General features: G+C 38.4%; 1 protein-coding gene across 1 annotated transcript; it reads right to left on the bottom strand.

Annotated features, from left to right (window-relative positions):
* Positions 1-1,947: 1,947 nt before the first annotated feature.
* tacr3a (tachykinin receptor 3a) lies at positions 1,948-22,986 on the bottom strand. Its single transcript, XM_069168255.1, has 5 exons — positions 22,384-22,986; positions 19,043-19,231; positions 17,154-17,304; positions 5,846-6,042; positions 1,948-5,364 (listed from the first exon to the last, which is right to left on the bottom strand). The coding sequence occupies exons 1-5, from the start codon at positions 22,749-22,751 to the stop codon at positions 5,031-5,033; spliced, it is 1,239 nt and encodes a 412-aa protein (XP_069024356.1). The 5' UTR covers positions 22,752-22,986; the 3' UTR covers positions 1,948-5,030.
* Between the last annotated feature and the right edge of the window lie 835 nt (positions 22,987-23,821).

The raw sequence follows: 23,821 nt of genomic DNA, 5'->3' as shown, positions 1-23,821 counted from the left end.
AGGGATTGGTACAGGGAACAAACTGATTAACTGAAAGGCAGAAAGGCCAAGACTGGAATAATGATTGTGTAATTTAAGTCTTTCTTACTGTGAAAATGCCATTGAGCTCGTTTGTTAAGCATATTGGCCTATAAGGTGACATCTGGAAAAATCTTTAGCAGCTAGAGCTGCATTCTAAAAATGACTGCACTGGATGATGGTATGAAGGTTGGAAGACAGAAAAAATAGACACAACAGTGGCGCATGATGTTTCTTCGTAAGGTTGTCGCATTTTTTGACGATGATGTAAGACATCAGGTCTCAAGAAAAGTAGCAGATTTATCACATTCGCTGCCCATATCTTCCCATCCTGCCTTCTGCACCTTGATCACTCACTGCATGACATATCCAAGTATGTGCTGCACGAGTCAATTGACGTCAGTGACACTGCTTATAGGTGTTGCTTTGCAGCCAACAAGTGTCGCTCAGTGTATGTTGGTACAATCTGGAGAGTTTTCAGCTGGATTGTAAGACTTTACAAGCAAGATTCACACAAATATTTATTTATTATGTATTTATTGTCTTGGTTTTTAAGTTTTAATTAGTATTTTTATCCTTTGTGTTTATTCTAGTTTACAGAATTGTATTTATTGATTTTTAACATGAATTTTTATTGTTGTCATTTGTTTGCCCTGAGGCCGTTGAGATGAATAGATCTTTTGGGCTTTTTGTGAGCATTACTTCTGCGAAGCTCACTGTGAGAGCAGATCTAGGAGTAGTGAGGATGCATTTATAGAAACTAATGTAGAATTTCACACCATTTCTGTCAGTATGCAGTGAAAGTCACATGCTGGATTTTCAGTCTCTGCTCAGGGTACAATAAAGTGATTTCATTCAGATTCAGTGAACAGAATACACAGATATGTGTAAATGTTGTAAACAGGTGATAATTTCATGATGTTCTTTCATCTGAGAGGCAATGGATTCCTCATGGCTGATACAAAGATATGTTGAATAGCACATGTGGCCGTTAGGAGAAATAGGCCTACAATTTTTACACTGTAAGCGGTTTTGCTCAAAGAAGTAAGAGCAAAAAGGGTTTGACTAATCATTGCTGCCATGAGAGGAATTTTAAATCACTTAAACAGATCCATTCGATGTTTTGTGAACATAAAAAAACAAGTAACCACAGCAATGAAAGATGTTTTCTTCTGAGAAGAGCTGAAGAAACAATTTTCACAACTGTGCACAAAGTGTGTAATTTGGCTGCAGTGGTGCTGAGGAAATTGACAGCTTTATGCCACTTGCTGTGCTGGGTTTCTCTAAAAATGACAGAGCTGCCAAGTGGTCTGACACAGACCAGCAGTCCAGCACTCCTAAAGCGCATGCTGTAGACAGAGATTTCTTGGTAACAATGTCCTTATTTAGTGGTGCAGATCCATGCTTGTTGGCAGTGAAAAGGCACCTCTGCTTCAGAAATAGTGCTGTTTTGCAGGCCACTGTGCTCCGTGAAGTTTTCAGCTGAACATCAGAAGGATTCCATTTTTAGTTCCTCCACTGACTGAGTGAAAGATTGATGAGATGTAAACATATTACATCACAAACTGAACACTTAACTTGTATGTAGGCTATATTTTAATACAACATATATAACATATAAACACATGCTGAACAAATGCTTTGCCACAGATCAGCAGACTGCACTATAAAGCAGCAACTAGCTGGAACAAGCTACTCTGTTATCTTATTCAGCATTGTTCACTGTAGAATGAAATAATCTTATAATACAACCGTGTTGAAAAGCTGATCAGCTATCAGTTACATGTCATTTGGAATATTTAATAATAAAGCTTTATGTACTGAAATCACTGATTGACAAATTGTAGCACACTAGCTTTCCTGTAAGGTTTAACAACAGCATTCAAACTGGCCCAAGTCCAAAGAATAGTCATTTTATTACAGACAATTACTACACGCATCACATTACAATGATTGAGTTTTTAATCATTTCAATTTTGAAGAAATACAATTTTCCTGTGCTAAGCTATGTGAGGTGATGTGTTGACACGTCCAACAAAGCATAAAGCTAGTGAATTTCCAAAAAACAGCTATCTGCCCCTGCTGATTTTAAGTGCCAAATAATACATGCATTATTTAATTTTGTGTCAGTATCTGTATGTTGTTATTATTTTTTTTTCTTTCAGTTTGAGTGATGAGTGAGATCATGGCAACAAGTTTCAGTGACAAAAATACTGATAAATATGTAAAAACAATGAGGTAATCAAGCAAAGTAATCTCAGATATTGTTGTAACGAGGCTTTATAGAAATCTATCAGCTGAAGCATTTGTTTTTAACTCTGTGTACGAGGAGCATCTGGAAGCTAAAATCTATTGCTAAGCATCTAATTTTCAAAGATTTGACAAGTCATGCTGTAATAATGTTTTGAGGAGGTAGTGAGATTAAACATGATATCAAAGCAGAGCTTGTAATTTGGAAAGGGAGGCAGAAAGGATGGCTGTCTCACTATGAAACACTGCAGTCTTACTCAATAAGATGTCATGAAGTTTTATACTGCGTCTACTTCAAATTACTTTAATTTGATCTCTTTGGCCTTCAGCCCATTGTCCACACATCCAATCACATATACTCCCTTGTGTGATTTGCAATAAAGCGATGTTGTAGTTTCACCTATAACGTGACACATTTTTGAAAAACTGCTTCTATAAAAGTAACTTAAGATGGCCCCCCACCTGAGAAATCTATGTGTCAGATCAATGCTTTGTACTGAACCACTTTTGCTCTAATGTTCACTGTTACAGTTGTTTATTAAAAAAATTTGGTAAAGCAAGACAGAGAAAAAGCACGTACTGGCACATTATTAAAGGTCAAATTCATGTTATAACCTACAATATTTGTTCCTTTGGTGATGAGTGGTCATTGAACTGCATTTCAGTGGTCTAACAGAAGCTCCAAAACAAATCAATAAATAAGTGTGAGTTGTTCAGTGGTTTAAGGAATTATATAACTGACACATTTTTTGAATTAATGACGGCATTCACGGGAGTATTGTTCAGCATTATATGTATCTGATGTGATTTAATCTCTGAGAGGCTGTAGCTATTAGTTTCCTGTTCACATGGATGTACAAGAGCACACGCAAAATGTTTAAACAGCTGGAAATTCATCAGTATGGAAATACAGCTGAACAACAAAAGAGATTTTATAACCATGAGCAAACCATCTCATACCTCAATGAAAGAGCAATGAAAAACCTTTTGGAGGCAGTTTTATAAGAAATCTGATATAGAATTGTAAAGTTTGCATCATCAATAACAACAATTCAACAATAATAAAAATTTCCTTTTCTCAATATATCGAAATATTTGTGATTTGCCAGGAATAATCATTATATATTTTTTTGTTTAAAGCATAATATAGTTATTTTCAACCTGAGTCTTTTTGAATAAGAGCAGTGATAGAAGCACTATCTATGTATGGAGGAAAGAAAGAAAGAAAGAAAGAAAGAAAGAAAGAAAGAAAGAAAGAAAGAAAGAAAGAAAGACAAATATTTGAGGCTCAGGCTGAAATAAACTATCCTTTAAAGACAAAACAAACAATATGGTCACCACTTGAGGCACACATTTCTGTACATTTAACAATTTTATATAGAAGACAAGAAAATGGCTTAATTACCACGTATACAAATATTTAACCAGCTTCAATAAAACGATTTGACGACAGCTCAAAACCGCATAACACTGAAAAGTACAACAACATATTTTTTTTTACATTCTTATGTAATTACTTTCATGAATCCTCTAAACATTCAAAATTGTTGGTAAGAATAGCTAAGGGCAATTATATATGTGGTCAATTTTAGGGATGTAGAAATTTATTGTCTCGATTTGGTGATAAATTGAATGTCTGGGAACTTTTTGTGGAATATGCTGTACATCATAAAATGTTGAAACCATTTCACTTTAAACTGGAAATATACAGATGGTCAAAACATTACAGCAACACATTGGAGTATATACAGTGAAGGGTTGTCTCACCTTTACCAGAGGTCATGTATTTGTCTCGCTGAGGCCTGAATCAGAGAGGACACTCTGCTCCTGTAGTCATTATAATCCTACTTGTCACAGTATGGTTCATTGTATCATACTGTAAACCCAGCATGGCAAAAGACTAGATTGGTGCACATTTCAACACATCATGTGCACACAGGCGGGGACTTCAAGTAACATGCAACACAGGAAAACAGCATTGAAACACCAACAGCAGCATGAGGCCAAAAGCTTTCTGATTACGCACTGTAGAAAGGCATTTACAGCAACTATACCGAGACACTGACACATTAGCCCCTACTGTAATTAGTTAGCTTGCTTTTTTGTGAGCACATTCAGCAGCCTGTTTATTGACATGCTGCAAATGTACACTGGATTTCACTTCTGGCTTATCGCCAATCACCAGGAAAATGTTCCTTACAGCAGTTACATAACCGAAAGTCAAAAGGCAGGGCGATCAGTGGAGCAAGGCAGAAATCAATCAGCAGCTATTCCATTGGTGACTCTGCAGCCGCTTGCCCAAGGCTTCAGGGGGAAACAGATGCAGAGTCCATCCTCTGAATCACATAAAGTTCACAGTTGTAATTGATGGTAATAAAAACTATGACATACTTACATTGTTACCATCATGTAATTTCATCGTGTATCTCTGTTATGAGAAGGCCATTCTAGCATAGACTTAGTTATATTTTCATTCAACTGTAGGACTGAGACCTTAACATAGACACGGGTTGTGTTTCGACGCTAATCTCAGTCAGAGCTGAATGTTTGTCTGAAGAAGGAACAGCCTCTGCAGAGGGACTTTGATTGGACAAGAGTTAAACTTCTCATGCCAAAGTATCTCCTTCTGCCTTTGTACAATGCTTTATGTTCAAGCTAAGCAAACACCATGTGCACTGCTTGTATTTACAGTGTATCATGCATGTGTAGAAACCTCTCCACATGCAAATGTTCTGCTGTATTCATGTTTGCAGAAAGGCTCCTCAAGAGAATTCCTCAGGCTGAGCGGTCGGAGCTCCTCCATTTTGCACGTAAACACTGCTATCATTGCATGCAGTGATCTCTGTGTGGCGAGATGTGGTGTAGCTTCTCTTCCGAGAGGACAGAGAGGGCTTCCTTCCAGGGCCACCTCCAGCACCGCCGTTGCCCTCAGCAGGGTCGTAAGCCACCACCACGGTGGTATCCATTCGTGACAGCGTGTACATGCTGCTCTGGCGCATCGGGTGCAGCCGTGTGGAGCGCAGTTCCAGCTCGTCGTAGCTGGACACCTTGATGAACGGGCACCAACGAAATGCTCGCTTGAAGCCAGCTCGAAACCTGGTAGCACATCAGGAGGGAGACGGGAAGAGTTAGCCAACACAGGCCAGGTTATTGTTTGGAATCTGTCTTAAAAGTATGATTGTACATTGCAGTCCTTCAATGATATTTAATTCTGATAAATGTTGCATGTTTTCTTTTATGTGAAGCCACGTTCACTGTGCACCATACTACACCGAAGACTGGCAAGTAAGCTAAGAGGGGATTGTAATCAATTCAAATAATTGTGAAATGTATGGAATTTGCAACGAGCGCTACACTTAACATTATGCTTCTTTTTAATGCCTCTTCATCTTCTTCCTTTTGCAAATAGCAACTGGGCGGAGCATTAGTGCCACCAGCTCAGTCGATGTGATGTATATTTTGCTGCGCAGATGATTGTGGGTCGGATTTGAAAGAGAAGCTTGCTGGCCTCGTTCAGAAATGATGATAAGGTAGGGATGTTCAGTAGTAACTCTTAGTTGTCGTTGTTGTTACCCACCTGCTGTTGAGGCAGCAGTAGATGATAGGATTGTACATGGTGGAGCTCATTGCCAGCCACAGCACTGACAGGTACACCTGCTGGATGTATTTCCATCTGCTGAGGCTCTTGTTGAGACCAGTCACAATAAAGTAGACATGGTATGGCAGCCAACAGAGGGCAAAGGTCACAACAACAATGATCATCATCTTCACCACCTGCAACAGAGACAGTGAGAAATATTCAGATGCTGTAATCATTATGACATATGTCAGTGCAGCAGTGTGTATGGCAGGAGAGAAGAAAAAAAAAAAATCACTGCCGCCCCACCATCACTGTTCCTGAAAAATGATATGCTTCATTCTGTTCTGTATATAGTGTACTTATTCTTACGCCGACAGATGAAGCAAATTGATTTAAACGTGCGAGGATTGCAGTGGTAGCAATGGGATGTCAGGCACAACTGTGTAGCAGTAGCAGTGGTTTAAATAGCTCAGGTCTGGTGTGTGGGCTCGTTCCTCAGGGAGGTCAGGACCAGCCCCGGACTAATCCAGTGATCCAGCCTGAAATCAAAACAGTTCCTCACCTGGCCTACATCTGAGTTTATTTATAATTAAGTTGCAATTTACAAGGTTGGAATTCCCTGTTTTATGAATTACTTTTGGGAAAACCAATATTTATATACTTAGAATATTATGTAATTAATCAAATTTGGATCATGATTGCAGTACTAATAAGAATCATCATCTTTTACCATGACTGTTTACTCACCTAAAAAAAAATCATTGTTATTATTAACTCCCATTTAAAAAGCTTTGAAATTAAAATGGAAATTGGCACCCTCATCATACCAACCTATTGAGATGATATTTTAAATTAAATCAATTGAAAATATAAGTTAAAGGAGAAAGAAGAAATTATTGTATTGCCTTAAGTCTTTATTGTTATTAACATGAAAATTCCCCATTTTATTTCTTTGTATATATTTTCTATGCGTTTATTTTGTTGCATGTTTAAAATTGTATCTTAAAATGTAGTACAATAGTGTCACATTCATAGAATCAATATAATTAGATGTTAATATTTTCTTCTGGAATTATGATTGCTCACGTTTCTAAATGATTTCCCTGACTTACTGATTTTAAACTTATATTCTGCTTTCAGTTTAACTTTGTAACATTTGGAAGCCCATTTCTAGCCATTTTTAATTATGTACAGTATCTCTGTTAAATACACCAATAAATAACAAGTGTAAATAGTAAAAGTAATTTTACATAAAAACATTTGCGCATAAAGATGCAAGGTCCTTTTCACAACTTCTCTTTCCATCTATCAGTTTTGATTACTCGTTTAGTGTCTTTTTCAAAATGGAAGAAATTAACTGCTGTGGATTGTCTCTGGGTGGTGGCTGTGGAACAGAATCCACAACAGTGTGCGACTCCTCAGATGCAGAGCCACTGCAAGTGGAGACATGACCAGAGACAAAACAGACATCATCGAATACCCCCCTGAAATCTAAACAGAATCTTGGCACTCTATTGTTTTAAGTGCATGTCTCAAAGAAGTTTACGGCATACTACAAATCATACCATAAACTAATGGGCTGTTAAAACAGTGTTGAAGCATTCAGTCCATATTTTCGTTTGATGAAAGATTGTAAAATGAAATGAATGCTTTGATGATATAATCGAACTTAAAAGTTGTGTGAGAAGTTGTTATGCGTGCAGAGTAAAAGTTTCCATTCCACGTGGCGTGTTCTATTTTAAAAGAATCCTTCAACCGTGTGTTACAGTCATTTAAGGGGAGAACATTTAGGGGACGGTGACGAGTCGTGTTTATTTGAAGTACGTGTATTGTGTCAGACAGTTCTGCAATAGTAAAACTGATTTTTACATGTGCATAGCTCAGATTGTGAAGAACATATATTTATGTTATTTAGGTGTCTTGATCAATTAATTTTGATGTCAGTTGTTAATAGCCATTATGGTCATGATTTTTTTTTTTAAATCACAGATAAAACGACAATCAGTGAAATACAATAAATCATATTCTTATGTTTCTTTTCTTTTTTAATGTCAACAAATCCCAAAACCAGCAATGTCTTTGACCCCATCTCAGTATTTGTTTATATTCCTATGCCTCTGGCACCCTTCCCCTCATTCCTCATCTGCTCTCAATGAACATGTATATATATATATATATATTTAAAAATGTACCTTAAAAAAAAAAAGAAAAAAAGAGAAGATAATTGAATTTTGTTAAGCAGAAGGGTACTGTAGTTTCCGCAAAATGATGCTCAAACATGAAAAAATAACCTTTTCATTTCACCAACATTTGTTGGGGACTGTTTTCAGTAGTGGATAAAAACACATTTGGTGCTCTGGCAAGCAATTTTGACAGTAGGTGAATGTGGGATTGACTAAAAAAAAAAAAAAACTTTGAGTGTCCATATTTATAAACATGAAAACGCATCTCATACTGTGTAACAGTGTGGCCAAGTATGTGACTTTAATAGGTCATGTACAACGATGGAAATCTATGTTCAAACAGGCGACATGCAGTGCAGAATATTAGTAGAATCAATTCAAGTAAGAGAACCAACTGCTGAAAAACTTATTATACTCTTTGATTTCTTGTTAATAAGGGCTAAGCTATCCCATCACCATGTTTAGATTCTCAGTAGAATGAAAATGTAGATAAACTTGAAGAAGAGAGACACATTTGCTGAGTGCTCTTGAGTGTTCTTTGAACAATCCATATTTGGACTTCCAGAGAATTATTATGAGTATACCGCATACTTTATGTAAGGCTGGCCTCCAAAACATTAAAAGTAGGCCTCTGCTTAATCACAGTCTCTTTGACTGATTATTTTTGGCAACTACTTTAAGAACTACAAGTCCTACACATTGAATGAGTGAAATCTCTGCAATCCGTGTACAAGCATGTCCTTCTGATTGTATGCGTAAACATGCCGTCCCTCTCTCAAGATGTCAGTGCTGTAAACCAGCAGTCTGTTTGTGCCTGTTATCAGTCAATCGCTGCCAAGGAAACAATGTAGGCACATCATTTCTTTGAAGGCTTTTGAAAATACATTCAGTGACAGTTGAAATACTGTTCATCAAACATACATAGCTAAAGTAGTACAATAAATAACAACAAAACACAATAATTGTATATCAGACTGGTTTTGAAAATGCCAGAGCACAGCAGGAACATGCAGTAAAAAGTTATAGTAAAAAAACAGTGGCCAAGGTTTGATCTGTGACAAAAATACAGACTCGCAACTCTCTCCTCAAACAGCTAAATTAACAATTTGAAAGGATAGTCTGCGAAGCCCTGGCAGCTCAAATAAAAAATGTCTCGAGTGCCAAGTGGTCATTTTTTATCTGTGTTATTATCATGAAATAGATTGAGAATAAAAGGGTTAAAGTCAAAGCAAATACACAGATTTGTTGAGCCTTTGAACCAAAGGGGCTCTTACATCTGAAATGCAAAGCTTTGAAAAATGATGAAAAAAATGTAGAGTAAATCTCATAGGGAGCCGATGAAAAGAAGCAAAAATGGAGGTAATATGAACCAAGAATTGTTTTATGCCCAGCTGTATTTGAATTAGCCTGCTAAACAACAACAACAGCTAGGAGTAAAACAAGTGATATGAGCAGTCCCTCGCTTATTGACGCACATTTCTTCAACACTTCTTTTCAAAGAAAAGTTGAACTAATATTAACAACAAACTAAACATATGTCAATGGAAACCAATGAAAGTGTTGGTGGTGGGAGTAAACATCAGGCTTTAGGGGGACAGAAAGCTGTGAATCATCAGCACAGGCACAGAACTTAATATTATTGCGTTAAGGACATGCATATGTGGCCAAATGGATGCTTATAAACTGGTAGAAGATAAAACTTCCACCAGTAATATAAAAATAAATCAAATTTAGAGCTGCATCTGTGACACCAACGCTTTAAATCGAGATGGCCAATTAAAACAGAGGTGTTGACAGGAATGAAAGGCAGAGTTCAAGTGGCGTTAAATTAAAGTAGAACAGTAACCAGTCAGCTGCAAACATGAATCAATGCTCACTGTGATAACAGCTGTTTAAGTGCGATGAAGGAAAATAATAAAGCAAAGGTGGAATTTTCCAAGAATTGTGTTCATTCATCAGAATTATTTTAACCATAGTCTTTCTGATGAAGAGAGGGTTTTCAATAAACTTATAATGAAAAATAATGGGTTTTTTTTCTTGAAACTGGATGAAAATAGGCAAAATGAACAAAATCTTGACTGATCATAATTTTGGGTCTTATAATGTGAAAATTATCTTTGATAAAATAAGTGAGAATGTCATCCTGTGAGCAGAAATTCATGACAGAAATGTTGACAAATAGATTCATTTTAAGTTGGTGAGCATTGAAAGTTTTTTATTGGAGATGTCAGGTCTGTAGATCATATCTTCACATACTTTAATCCCTTTAAGCATGTTTTTCAACTGATGGTTTGACATGAACACCTTGGAATGAGGCTGTTAGGGTTGAGCTGAAGTCAGTGAAAATTTAATTTTTGCTTGCCTGCCCACAAAAATACAAATACTCATGCAAAGAACCAGCAGAACCAACAAACAATAGTATTTTCCTTTGTTTTACTTTAGGTACTAAAGTGTATGTAGCAGGTTCATCACATAAATAATACTCTTGTTCTGCCTCACTGAAATACTGAAATTAGGAATTGATCGTTGCATAGCTCTTTCTCATATACTAAGTACTAAATATTCTGGCACAATGCACTGTATTTATGAAGTACCCATCAACCAGGGCTTTCCAGCTCAACCAGGTCATCTGTTGTTGCCTTTTAAAAACATCAAGAGTCATCTCTAAAACTAGAAAAGCACCCTTTTTTTTTTTTTACACTTTTGTGAGCTGAAACTCCCTGCCAGAGGATCTCAGATGTGCTCTGTCAATTTCTCTGCTACCAAACATAAAACCTTTTTATTGGCTATGGTACAAGGACAACATGTCTATATGAATATCCTCTGAATCTTTATTTTCATGTTGCGGTAAACCCTGAGTAATAAAATTGTACTATGAGGGTATAAAGGACATTCTAATTTTATTTAGATTACACAACGACACCACAGACAGTACATGCTCTATCTATGTTGTTTAATAAAAGGAATGGAAGCAAATTATAAAACATAAAGTCCTAGGAAAACTCAACTGAAGTCCTTGTTGAAACAATTTACCTTGTAAACATGGTAAATTTCATCTATAATAAAAAACATAACATGTGACAAGTTTTCATGAGGCAGCTGTTGATGCTGTCAAAGTACATGTTGCAGCATAGGTTTGTAATTAAAAAACGCCAGATGGATGAATGCTGAATAATATATGCAGACATGCAAGTACACTGTTTCTTGATTCAATTCAAGAGGACAGTCGGAGTGCCTTGGATGGTTTTCCTATAGGTAGGTCTTGAAAATTCCTGTGTACTTTAAATGGGCTCAGACAGAGTAGAGAGAATAACAGAAGTATGAAGAACATAGGTAAATTTAGATTCAGTTGAGAAGACCTCAAGGGACCATGTCATATCTATTTCCAATACTTTGATGTCTCATGATGGCTATACTACAAAGAGAAGTGGGATAAAAACAGAGAAAAATAATATATAATAATTTATTAAAAAAAAAAAAATGATGAGAGGAAGGGCACTCGGAGAGCGCAGACCTCCGCCAAGGCTCTTTTTCTAAGATATGTAAATCTGCAGCTGACACCATGATATACATCTGAATATATTTCAAAACCTATTGCATTGATGTCAAAATGTGCTTGTGCCTACCTGAAGCCTCACATCTCAGCTGTCGTCCCCCATGAAACCACTGTCCCCGAGTAATCTACATATCGACTGCTCGCTGTATTATTTTTGCGCAAGCACATGCGTATCTCAGAGGATTACTGGTACCTGTACATGTGGATTGTGGAGTGAAAGTATTTATAGAATTGCCAGTGTTTTGTCACAATGGAACTTTCCACCAATCTACTAATTTGAAGATATATTACATTTAGCACGTTCAATTTCAGACACAACAACTTCCTGCAAATGTTTTAAAAAATAAGAGCCTTGTCAAGAAATGAAGGGTGCCTGTCAGATGAAACATTAGAGGGCTGTTAATCTGAAACGGATACAGTTAAGTTCACGTAACACCAACATTTCCTGAATGGCTTTGAATTAATGATGTGAATTAATCGATACACCCTAATTATCAAAATGATAACTTTTACCATTCCATTTGTTTTTAATTGGCTCTCTTGCATGACATGTTTTACAGATGATTGGATCATCAAGCACTTAAAAAAATGTAAACAATTTTCCACCAGATCAGGGGAACTGCGAACATTTTATTGACTCACTTTCGATTCAATGGACAATCGATGGTACTCACGACCGATCGCACACAGAGCTCTCTGGCAGCACTAAACCTATGTTTGTCTCTAAGTTACAACTTACAACACAGCGAGTGAAGCTTCTGAGCAGCTTTACTGCTATGTGACCTGTGCAGTCAGGCAGCCTGTCTCTGTGTTTTACTAGTAGAATTAAATCTGTTAATTTTAACAAAGGATTTTTCTACATGATTGCCTTTGCAGCAAAACACATGCAAGGTCATGTTTCTTGCAAAGTTACTGACAGCTAATATCTGCATTCATGCTCATGTTTCACCCCAAAATCTATGCTAACGATGAACATGAATGCAAAATAGAGCCTCACACCAGCTAACAGCTGCTCACCGCAGTCAATCTACCGCATGCTAAACATGAATGAGAAAGGGAGTGAGTGAATTAGCTAGTTCCATCAATCATCACGGGATCATTCGGAGCATGGCAACGTTCCTGTAACAAGAAGGTAGCATGCACACGTTTGAGGTATGCCTAGGGTGTAACATCTCTGCAGAATTATAACAATTTCATCTGTCTTAAAATTGGACATGGCAACATTGTATAGGTTTATCTTGATTTGGACAACATACTTTGGATATTTTGGATGACTTTTTTTTTTTTATCACTTTTTTGAGTATAACCTTTTTCTGAACTGACATGTATGCCTCAAGTTACTTCTCACTGTGAGGAGGCAACTGCTCTAACCAGTGCACAATGAAAAAAAAAAAAAAGTCTCTTTTGGACTTTTTTGTTGTTTGAGTTTTGTATTGTTGTTGACCTTTGGTTTGGTATTAGTATGACTACACGTACGAACCCGAAACCATGTGGCTTACCCTTAGAGGGACTCGCCTTAGGAGGTCTCGCCCTCCGTGAACCACGTGGCTTACCCTTACAGGGATTTGCTCTCTGTGAACCATGTGGCTTATTAAGGGGACTCGCCCTCCATAAACCATGAACCATGTGTGATACCTGAGCGGGGCTCGAATCCGTGTCTTCATGAGGTCATTTCCAGCTTGGAGTCGGCATCGTACACTAAACTGGGATGGCAAACATAACATAACATTTCAATGTTAGCACCATCATTGTGTCCTACTTAGCATGCTGGTCATGTCGCCTGTGTAAATGCTTCGCATTTATCTCAAAGTACCGCTGTGGTGAAATTCTGTAGAGCCTCTTAGAGCCACAAGTATACAAACTCAACTGACATGAGCAAATAGTCTCAGAAGACTTTTTGGAATTTTAGGAAAAGCAAGTAATATTAGCAGAGCAAAAATGGTGAGGCTCACAATTTCATGCAAATAAGGGCAAAAATTACCCAACAACTATGCAGTGTTTTACCGAATAAAAAACTAACATAGTGGCAGGTAAATAGTTCACCTGCACATCTTTACAATCAAAGATCATTATTATAATTTCTGGGATTTCTCTTTTGTAATTCGCTGGCTTCCAGAAAGAAAAAAAAAAAAAGAGGCTGTGTGAAGAGATCCGGCACTACCGTATTATAACAACATAAAGGCAATCAAATGTGCTACAGTTTGTAGAGGGACAATTAACGAGAGTTTCTTCCTTGAGACACCAACCTACTGTGCACGTGAGGAACAAGAACTCTGAGTGGACTCCAGAAAGAAGTTTAAAGAGAGCTACTATGTGGTGTCCACAGCCGACAGTGTGTAAGCCAGGAGTTTATTAAAGCTCTATAGAGGTGTTAAAATGCTGACATTAGCAGTGAGTTTTCCAAAAGCAATTTTTTTTTTTTTTATGTTGGTAATTTTTAACTATTTAAAAATGTATTGTAAAATAAATTATAATATTGAAAGGATTGTCTTAAAAAGCAAAAACACTGATCATTGGAAAGAAGAGGAGATCTAAGACAGTAGTTAGAGAATCTATTAGTCAGAATTTCTGTCACAGTTATTTAAATTCCAGTGTGGGTCATCAAGCTTTGATTGTGTTGTGGTTGTGATTCAGCTCACTGAGCTGAATGTTTTATTTTGTTGTATTTAGTATGTTTTGCCATGAGTCTGGAATACAGTAAAAAAAAAAAAAAAACATTATGCTTTGACGCAGCTACTTCTGTGATACTTCACAGTGTGGCTTCAGGATGGTGTCTACTTTCTGTAACGTACTCTGACCAGAGTCCGTGAGCACTAAACTCTCAACCTGATATTGTAGAAGAAGACGCTGAGGACAGAACTGCGATTGCAGAATCAGACTGTGTTAAAAAAAATGTAGTCTGTCTTTAACACTGAAAGCAAATGGGTAACCCCCCCGCCCCTCCCTCCCCTCCCCTCCCTCCACACACACACACACACACACACAATATTTTTTTTTTACTGAATGATCTGAAGTTAGGAAGGACTCCCCAAAGACCCATTTTCTGTCAGGAAGACAGAAATAAAAAAATAAAAAATGTTGAGGCCCATATTGATTTTTGGGGAAGTGAAAACAGGAAAAGGCAAAGATGAAAATTTTTACCTGGTAGTAACTGGCATCAATTCTTCGGGGGATTGAGTACATCAGCCATTACTAAAATCAAACTGTTGGATGACAAGCTCAGAAGCATGGGGATGATTTTTTCCATTTAAGAAATGATGAAGTGAGCTAAACCTACTTTGCCATTCTTTTACTGTTGTCTGACTGTTTCCTACGAGTTTGACCACTTACTGGTTTCATACAGCGATATAAAGCTCATTAGCATCACCGTGTGAACCACGGCTTGCAAAACAAAAACATTTCTAATGAACGTATAACAGCCACAAGTAGAAGCTGGGGGGATTTGCAGTGACTAGTGAGCAGCAACACTACTTAGTTAACAATTGTGGTTGAGCCTATAATGAAAGCTGTATTACAGTTCATCCAGTCAGTTATCCAGAAATGTCATTAAAACTTTAAACATAGGATTGCATCAAAGTATTACTTTGACACTTATTAGAACAACTTAAAATGTGCCAATCAAAGCGTGCGTATGAGGTGGGCATGGGTGGATCTGTGTGGCCTCACTGTAACAGCCCAGCTAAAAAAAAAAATTTAAAAAATCGCTGAAGTATTTTAGCCTAAGTTAATTGATCTACATAAATGAAACAATCTTCAGTGCATTTACTGTCACAAACAACAACAAAAAAAGAATTATAAGTGAATAAGACACATTTCCACCAACCAGAAAGCTGTACACAATGTGCTCTGAAGAACCTAACATTTGAGAAATGAGAAACATTTAATCGAATAGCTAAAAGCTTCTGCTAGTCCAGGCAGTACTAGTGTAAATTCAAACTTGACCAAACCTGTTGATACCCTGTTTTCATTATAATTAGCATTCTGTCTAATATTCACTTAAATTGACACAATAATGAACATGATGGGTGACATCAATGAAAGTGAACTACTCTATTTGAGCTGAAGGGGTACAATAACAACAACAACAACAACAACAAAACGGTTGAGAACCTTTGGTTTCTGATTTAGTACATTATTGTGATTCATGAAGAGATCCAAGATAGGATATCCGCTGGTGGTATTAACTGAGTCTGAGCCAAGATTTATATACAGTTACTCTATTTGCCAATGACACAATAGAATGTGTCATGAATTGTTTGCGTTCATCATCCTGCTTCGAAATGTGTTTTCTCGAATTTGGCCATTGTTCATGGCAGTAAACACTTTCATTATAAAGACGTGTCTTGAATGAGATACCGATTTCTGATTTTTAAAAAAGCCATTGGTTTCATTTGTGTCTGCGACAGTGGGGACAAACTCTAATTACCTTGAGACGCTGTTGGTTTTCCAAACATCTACCTGTCTGGCTCATTCACAAGCATTTGATTGACAATAATTAAGAGTCACAAAGGTTGTGTTGTGCAGAATCAAGGTTTTCTTCCCTGAAATGTTCCCGGCACAATACCTGCTGCACACGCAAGTCATCATCTCGTTCACTAATATGCTGAGGTTAATATTCTCACATTTAAGTTTAACATTTATCAGTGACTTTAATCTTTCTGCAAAGCTACACTAGATTAAGAATTGTTGAACTCAGTCTACATCATTGTTCTTTTTCATTTCACCAGTGGGAACTGGATGTAATGTGCCTATCTGTCGTGTCTTTGTTACAAATGTAAGAGCTCAATTTTCCTGCTGTAGTGAGGAATAATATGTATGGTTCCTATGTAGTCCTGCTGCTGCTACTGCATGTTTACCTGATCATATTGAAAACAGAAATATTAGTTCCAGTGATTAAACACACCAATAAAAGCTTAAATAGGGTTAATTTGGTTCATTTAAATGTATGAAATATTAAGAGGTTATATATTGCAGACCGTGTAAAACAGTAAAAATATGGAGTTGCTATAATTTCGGTGCTGCAAAGCATTACCTTCATCCCCAGCAAAACATGCTATGTCCTCACCAGGCTGTCATCAGCAGGACACTCTTAACAAGACATTATCATAAAAAACTGAGTCCATGAAACAGGCCAAGGAACAATTAATCAGATTTGGTGGTGTTCTGGGATTATAAATGTTTGTAACCGCAGTCATTAATAGAGACAGAAGCTTAAATCCAAATCCTGAAGGTATATTCACAGTGAAAAAGACCTGCATAATTGTTCTGCCTTGGCAGATTCTTTTTAAACACTTTCTTTAAAGATTCTAAAATCTCTTGAGACTCCAAACAACAAATATATATTAACACCAAACTGCCTCAAACTGTTATTTTCCTATTCCACTTTAGGTAACAAAACAGAAGCAAGATAAAATAACCTGAAGCCACAAGCTTTACAATGGCTGAAAAATGACAGATTATTCCCAGGCCCCAGTAAGCATTCAACAATCGTCGTGTTCACAAAAAAATTAGACCACACCTCAATTCCTGAGTGACCTGAGACTATTTCCTCCTTAAGCTTGCCTACCTTCCTTTTAGCCCGGAGCTGTCCGTGGTAGTTATCCGATGAGTCTCCAGGTATCTCACCTCCCCACAGCGTCACCCCCACGATGGTGTAAGTGATGCCCATTACCACTAAGGGCAGCACATAGACCAGGACTGTAACGATGATATGGTACCTGGGAAGAAAGTAGAGAAATGGTGAGGTAGTGAATCCATTCATATGAGCCTTTTTTTTTTTTCATGTTTCACTACAAATACATACCTTTTTACATCACTGAGGTTCAGCATGTTACATTAAAGCCCAATTCATGCTCTTTCACATCCACTCGTCATTTTGTCATTTGCCAAAGTCTGTGAGGGTCCGTGCGTACCCCGCTGTGCACGTCCGTGTGCAGCCCAAAATTTGTGACCGCATGGACTGTATGTATTACTGGAGTACCGACTGTGCCAGGAAAACAAAATGGTTGATTATTTTGAGGAGAGGCTGTACAAGAAAATTTGCTGTTCTACACTGTAATAATTCATCTTTAAAGGAGCACAAAGACACGGATTGTGTTTAACTCCTGGTGAAACTACTCTCCTTGATAGTGCCGCCATCCGTTTAATGACGGCAGACCTCTGACGTACGTGCATCATTGTGAAGAGATAATGTGAATCACCTGCAGCCATAAGAACAAATGAGTAGGTCTGTTTGTAATTGCAGTAGCAAGTGTCTCAATTTGGAGGGGCTTTGGATGGCATCCAAACACAGTGACAAACTCTAAATTCACCCATTGTGTTTGGGACAAAGGCAACGCAGAGAGCGCACATCAAAGTTTGTGACAAATTATTGGGGAACAGAAAGAAGGAGTGGGGAGCAAAATCGGGCAAGTAGGGATGGTTAGGAGTGACGATTGTTTAATCGCGCGAAACTTGTAGGTTTTCAATGCGCTGAGAGCAGTGCAATCGCGCCAAAATCTAGTCATTTGCACTGAATGTTTTCCTACAGACGCCTCAGAACATCACAGCAGAACTCGGTTTTGACAGTCTGACTCGGAGGGGACAAATTCAAGCTGCAGTAGTTTACTGACTGAAACCTACAACTGACTTCAATTAAAGCAATAGTTTGACATTTTCAATACAATTAGTCATGCTCTTGGTGAGAAGGAAGTTTGAAACCCCTCTCGTGTCTGTACAGTAAATATGAGGCTGCAGACAGCAGTTTGTTAGCGAAGCTTATCATATAGATGGTAAACTGTCCTGGCTTTCATTTTTCCCAACCATACTGGACTGCTCTGCTCAATTCACCAATCACCCATTGGTTTGTGAACTGCCATTTAGAAGCATTGAGTCGGGCATTTTGGCTAATACGATCTACGTTTTTTGGAGCCATGTGATCATATTTGGAAAGGCTGGGGAGGAGTGAAGAGGTGGATCTAATTGAGTACCAGAAGACATTATGCCACCTATATCAGCAACTTTACTGCACCCCAGGCACATCAATCAAACCAGGGAGGCCCCCAAACATACCTTTGTTTGAGGCCTATTAATGATGGATTATTTTAAGAAGGATCATCAGAAAACCGATCAGGAGAGAATTTAGTGAATGACACCATGACCTGTGAAAAAATGACTATGTATTTCATGAGAAAATATGACAATTTTTTTAATGGCAGTCTGTGGGAGCCAGAGAGGTTTTTGGAGCTAGCACCTATTGGCCCTCAGTGGTATTGCAATTTAAGGCACTTCTGCATTGTTTTCACTTTTCAGATTCAGAGACAACGTCGATTTTACATACAGTCTACAGGAGCAACCAGTTAAGATTACTTACATTTAAACTCAGACAAAGCTGTTGCAACAACAACAGCCCTATTAAAATGGAAAGGTCTGAGCTGTGCAGCCTGTTATCAAAGCAAGTAACTAAATATGTCTCACATGAAGTGGTCTTCTCCCTTGTTGGGCCAGGCCACGTAGCAGACGGTTCTTTGGGGCAGAGCTCGGATGGTGGAGAAGTAGCAGAGAGGGAAGGCCAGAACCACAGCCAGACTCCAGATACATATGATGACCCCTGTGGTGGCCTTCGCTGATAGACGAGGCTTCAGAGGGTGGATGATGGCCATGTACCTACAGGAAAGACGTCGGTCGGTCAAAAAGACAGCATCGTGTTTGAAAAATTGACAGCATATTTAATTAGTGATTGATTTATTGATTTCATCTGTTTTTTTTTAAACCAGAAGTCTCCCGAGATATGATATACATTTTATAATTGAGACATTTTCTTCTTTCTTGTTTTTTATCGTTTTTTTTCCCATATTCACATTAGGCAAAGTCTGCTTGTACATGAGGACATTACAGTGAATATGATTTCTGAACTGTTGAATATAAAGGATTTTTTTTTTTAGGTGAACATGAACAGCATTTTACAAGAAAAATGCAAATATTAAAGAAAAGTACGAGAGGTAAACAACTATTTCTTGCATGTATTTGTGTTCAGGCAGTTCAAATGATGATTGAATACAATTTTCCACATTAAAATTACATTTGTCTGCAATTCCAATTCCACATTGATGCTTGATTTTCAGGGAAATTCATTCTCAAAAAATAAAAAAAAACTTGAAAGAGATTTTGTTCAAAGGACACGATGAAACCGTCAAATCTGGCAGGAGACTACCGCCTGCATGAACCCAACTCAGGATGATACATGATTTTAAATTGCTTAGCACAGGCTTAGAGCTGCTAACTCAATTTTCATAATGTTGGTTAAGAATAGGGCTTGTCTTTTCACCTTAGAGACTGGAGCTCTCTGGGGGACAACAACAAAGATACCCCGTCTATTCACCAGTCATTTCTTGGAACTTATTGTGTCTTGCTGGCCCTTGTTAGATGTCCAATCAAGGATGCGCCCGAGCAGCAGAGTTATTTAGGATCCAACAAGCTTGCACAATGAGTGCTGATTTAATAGCACTGATAGCCACTGAACAATAACCACAATGAAGCACTTGAATAAACTAAACAGGATTACACCCCCTCCCCAAACACACTCGCACACATATTCCTTTTTAGTATGGATGGATCAAAGCACACTCAGAGGCATCATCATCAACAATCCTTTCACATTTTTTTCTTTTCTTTTCTTCTTTTTTTTAAATGGGACTCTGTCATGCCTTAGACTCCACAGGGAAGCATTCAGACACAATGTTGTTTTAAAACCATGTCACAACAGTGTGACATTACCAAGTAAACACTCCCTTAATCTCCACCTGTTGTTTAACTAGCAGAGATAGACTTCCAGGCCAAGTAGCCAGACTTTGCGCATGCAGCTAAATGTCAAGTGCTGCCTCAAATGTACTCAGGAGAGAGGAAAATGTTTCAGCCATCTTCACTTCACAGTATCACCAAAAAAAAACAAAAAACTATTCATTTGTTAATGATATTATTAACACTTAACACTTAATACTGGTTTCTATGAAGATTGTTTTGCTTTAACTTTTATCTATCAATGCTCAAAGTATTAAAAAAAACATTCTTAGAGAACACGTGACATCTATTTCTCTGTTAGAGGGGTCATTTCTTCCTTTGTATAGTAATTTTAATCAGAACTTTTCATCAAAGTCGATTATCAAGAGTAACAAGAACAAAGTCTTTAGAAAGAAACACATTTTTTAGAAGTACATTTTCAAAGCTGTTAGTACCTAAAAAAAATCATGCCCTTAAAATAGTTATGGATGTATAAAATATGGGAAATGGTAAAAGTCACCAGCTGGGATATCATTAAATCTTCCCGAGAGTTACCTTTCACACAGAAACCTGTGTTTCTTTTGCTGCAGTGCCCAAGGAAACGCACTCGGCAGCCGAGAGAGTCAACAGGAAGGACAAATTCACAGATGATCACGAACTGTGGCCTCGTGCCATTTCAAGACATCAGAGCAGAGACAGCACCATACTGGGGTTACGAAAAGCATGTCCGGGGGTTACATCGACATCATGTAGGTCATGCCGATGTTCTCTTTCTCAGTGCACGGTTGACAAAATCGAATGGACACTGCAGACCAAAAATACAAACGCATGTAAGTTGTCGTAGAGGAGCCAAAATGAGCACGGCCTGAGGAAATGCATTGTTCCATTTGTGTGTCAAAGAGAAGAACTGGAGGAGGAACACACCTCACACGATATCACACATTGTGACACTTACACAAGCTGGAGACGCACATTATGCTTGCTTTCAGCTTCAACGAGCTTTTTGTTTTCATTATGTTCCCCCTGCTTCCTTCATCAGTTTAATCCCCTTATTTAAAGGATGGTCCACTGATCAGAATCAAAGCCCAGCTGATGGTATTTACTGCATCCCTGCATTGCTGGAAACCACTGGGGGAGACTTATAGAACCAGATGGAGGAACCAAGAAAGAAAACGTGTGAAACAGCACAGATGATGAGCAGAGTGCATGTGACACAAAGCAAGAGAGTCGAAGCGTGTAGAAGCACAGAGGAAAGGGTGTTGTTTTTTTTAATGTGATGGCACATAGAGTCATTCACCGCCTCTTTGCCAAACAACTGCTTGAAGATTCATTGCAGTGAAATGTAAAAATAAATCTGTGGAATAGACCCATGCGGTGTGAGATGGCAGTCACCCTGCTGAGCTACCGCTTTCCTAATGCAAATAATTACCCACTCCTCCACTGGGACCTGAAATAAATGTATACAGGAGGGAGGGGGGGGGCTATATTCTTGTGATAGGGCACAAATAATTTAAATTACACAATCCTTACCAAACGTTTAAATTGACATCAAGCAAGTCATAACACAAAGTTGGTTTTCCGCCTCTGCTGGTGGAAGCCAATAATCAGGAAGAAAAGGTCCAAAACATGCATCAAACCCGGGAGATGAAAGTGGTTGGTTGACGAGAATATTTTTACATTCTTATTAGCTTGACATATTCGTGTTCCGTGCAAATGTTTTGGAGGGTTCACTGCTTCTTTGATGATTAAATTGTGCTGAAGATGGATTGGATTAATATGGAGTACAGGCCTATTTTACTTCAATAGCTGTACAGAAAATACCGCCACAGGAGGTATGGCCACTGTAGTGGATGTACTGTTCTTATTGATTACAATACGGGAACAGATTTACACAGAAACCTATTAAAAACAATTGTTACATTTTTAATAAAAAACACAATATTTTACCCACACAAAGCCTAATGGATAACTTATATATATAGAGAGATGTGGACTTGGCATCGTTAGTTAAATATTATTCCAGCATTCCATAAACCCACCTGTCCACAGCTATTGCAGTCATGGAGTAGATGCTTGCAAACACGGATGTGACCGGGAAGAAGTTATGGAATTTGCAGTAGGCTTCCCCGAAGTACCACTCCCCGTGAGCGGCGTAGATAAAGTTTATCAAAGTGTTGAATGCGGCCATCGACGCGTCTGAAAACGCCAAGTTCAGCAGGAAATAGTTCGTCACCGTCCTCATACGCTTGTGGGCGAGAATGATCCATATCACAATGAGGTTTCCAAACACCGCCACCGCCAGCACAGAGCTGTAGGCGACCGACCAGAGAGCGATACGCCACGGCGGCTGAACAAACTGGTTCGTGTAGTTCCCCGTTATGTTGGATCCGTTATGTGGAGCTGCCATTTTCTTCCTCTTTCCCTCGAATGTAGTGACGGTTTCAGTTGTTTTACTTGTCTGATTTATCTACAGAAGTGCAAAGCAGGTGTGTTGGTAGAGGATTTGCGTCTATGTGCCATAGCGCGCAATTTAAACACCCCCAGAAATACGTATCCTCTTCCAAGATCCTTGTCTGCAACCACTCTGCACTTTTAAGTAGGCTATACAACTTATGCAACGCGGGAAAACTGCATCTAGAAAGTATCCCTCAGTGCCTGTTGAATGTGGGAGTGAATGCACAGCCTCTCCTCTCCTCCAGCAGCAAAAGGCAGCGCGCCGTGCGCACTCAGTGACGCACAAGTGGCACAAATGGGGAAAGGGATTGATTGATACTTGTGGCTTCTGTTTTAAACTTCTTGAATATCAGAAGGCCCGCGCGCTCTCTCTACGCGGTATAATCCGTCAAGGTATATTGTTAATCTTTACCTTCCTTAACCCGTCAGACGATCTTGTGTCAGCAGCATTTCAGACGAGTCACAAACAGGATATTGCAGGAGCAGCGCCCCTCTCTCTGACACGCATCCTTTTCATCCACCAGCTGGGATGCCAAAGATGTCAGTGCCATCTCATTGTGTTGAGTTTTCCATTACTATCAAATTTGCTTGACCAATTATTTTAGGGTGTATCTATTTTAATGATGCTCTTATTATGGTTTTATCAGGTTGCAGTGCACCAAAGAGAATACATCTAAAAACAGTGTTTTATCTCCCTGCTGGTAGACTGATTGTGATTCTCCGCCTTTTCTGTCAGACCAAAATTCACAACTAACAGGCTGAAGTTCCCTCCAGACATTCAACTGTTCACATCAGATAAACCTCTTTCATCTGCTTGCATTGCCATAGGTGCTTTGGTAACCTCTACATGGGTTACATTTACATTGCTTTCCCTGGCTCATCAAATCCAATCAGGCCAGTAAAGCTTTTCAGCAGACAACAATATCTATCACTGTACAGAGGCAGCTGCCCGGAGTCAATTTCTTCTCTGAAACAACATAAATCTGGAAGGTTTCATTTCACAGGCAAGTGTAATTTCCTCCA

Source organism: Embiotoca jacksoni, unplaced genomic scaffold, assembly GCF_022577435.1.
Source record: "Embiotoca jacksoni isolate LCO1_2020_lvr unplaced genomic scaffold, fEmbJac1.0.p SCAF_4, whole genome shotgun sequence".
In the NCBI taxonomy this organism is placed as follows: Eukaryota; Metazoa; Chordata; class Actinopteri; family Embiotocidae; genus Embiotoca; species Embiotoca jacksoni.
Note: the sequence above shows the minus strand (reverse complement) of the source record. Positions and strands in the feature narration are given on the sequence as shown.

Excerpts from the sequence above, each read along its gene's own strand:
- tacr3a (XM_069168255.1), bottom strand. The coding sequence starts at position 22,751 with ATGGCAGCTCCACATAACGGATCCAACATAACGGGGAACTACACGAAC. Across the intron at positions 17,305-19,042 it reads AAGGGAGAAGACCACTTCAT|GTACCATATCATCGTTACAG; the intron begins GTGAGACATATT and ends CTTTCTTCCCAG. Across the intron at positions 6,043-17,153 it reads AGCTCCGGGCTAAAAGGAAG|GTGGTGAAGATGATGATCAT; the intron begins GTAGGCAAGCTT and ends TCTCTGTTGCAG.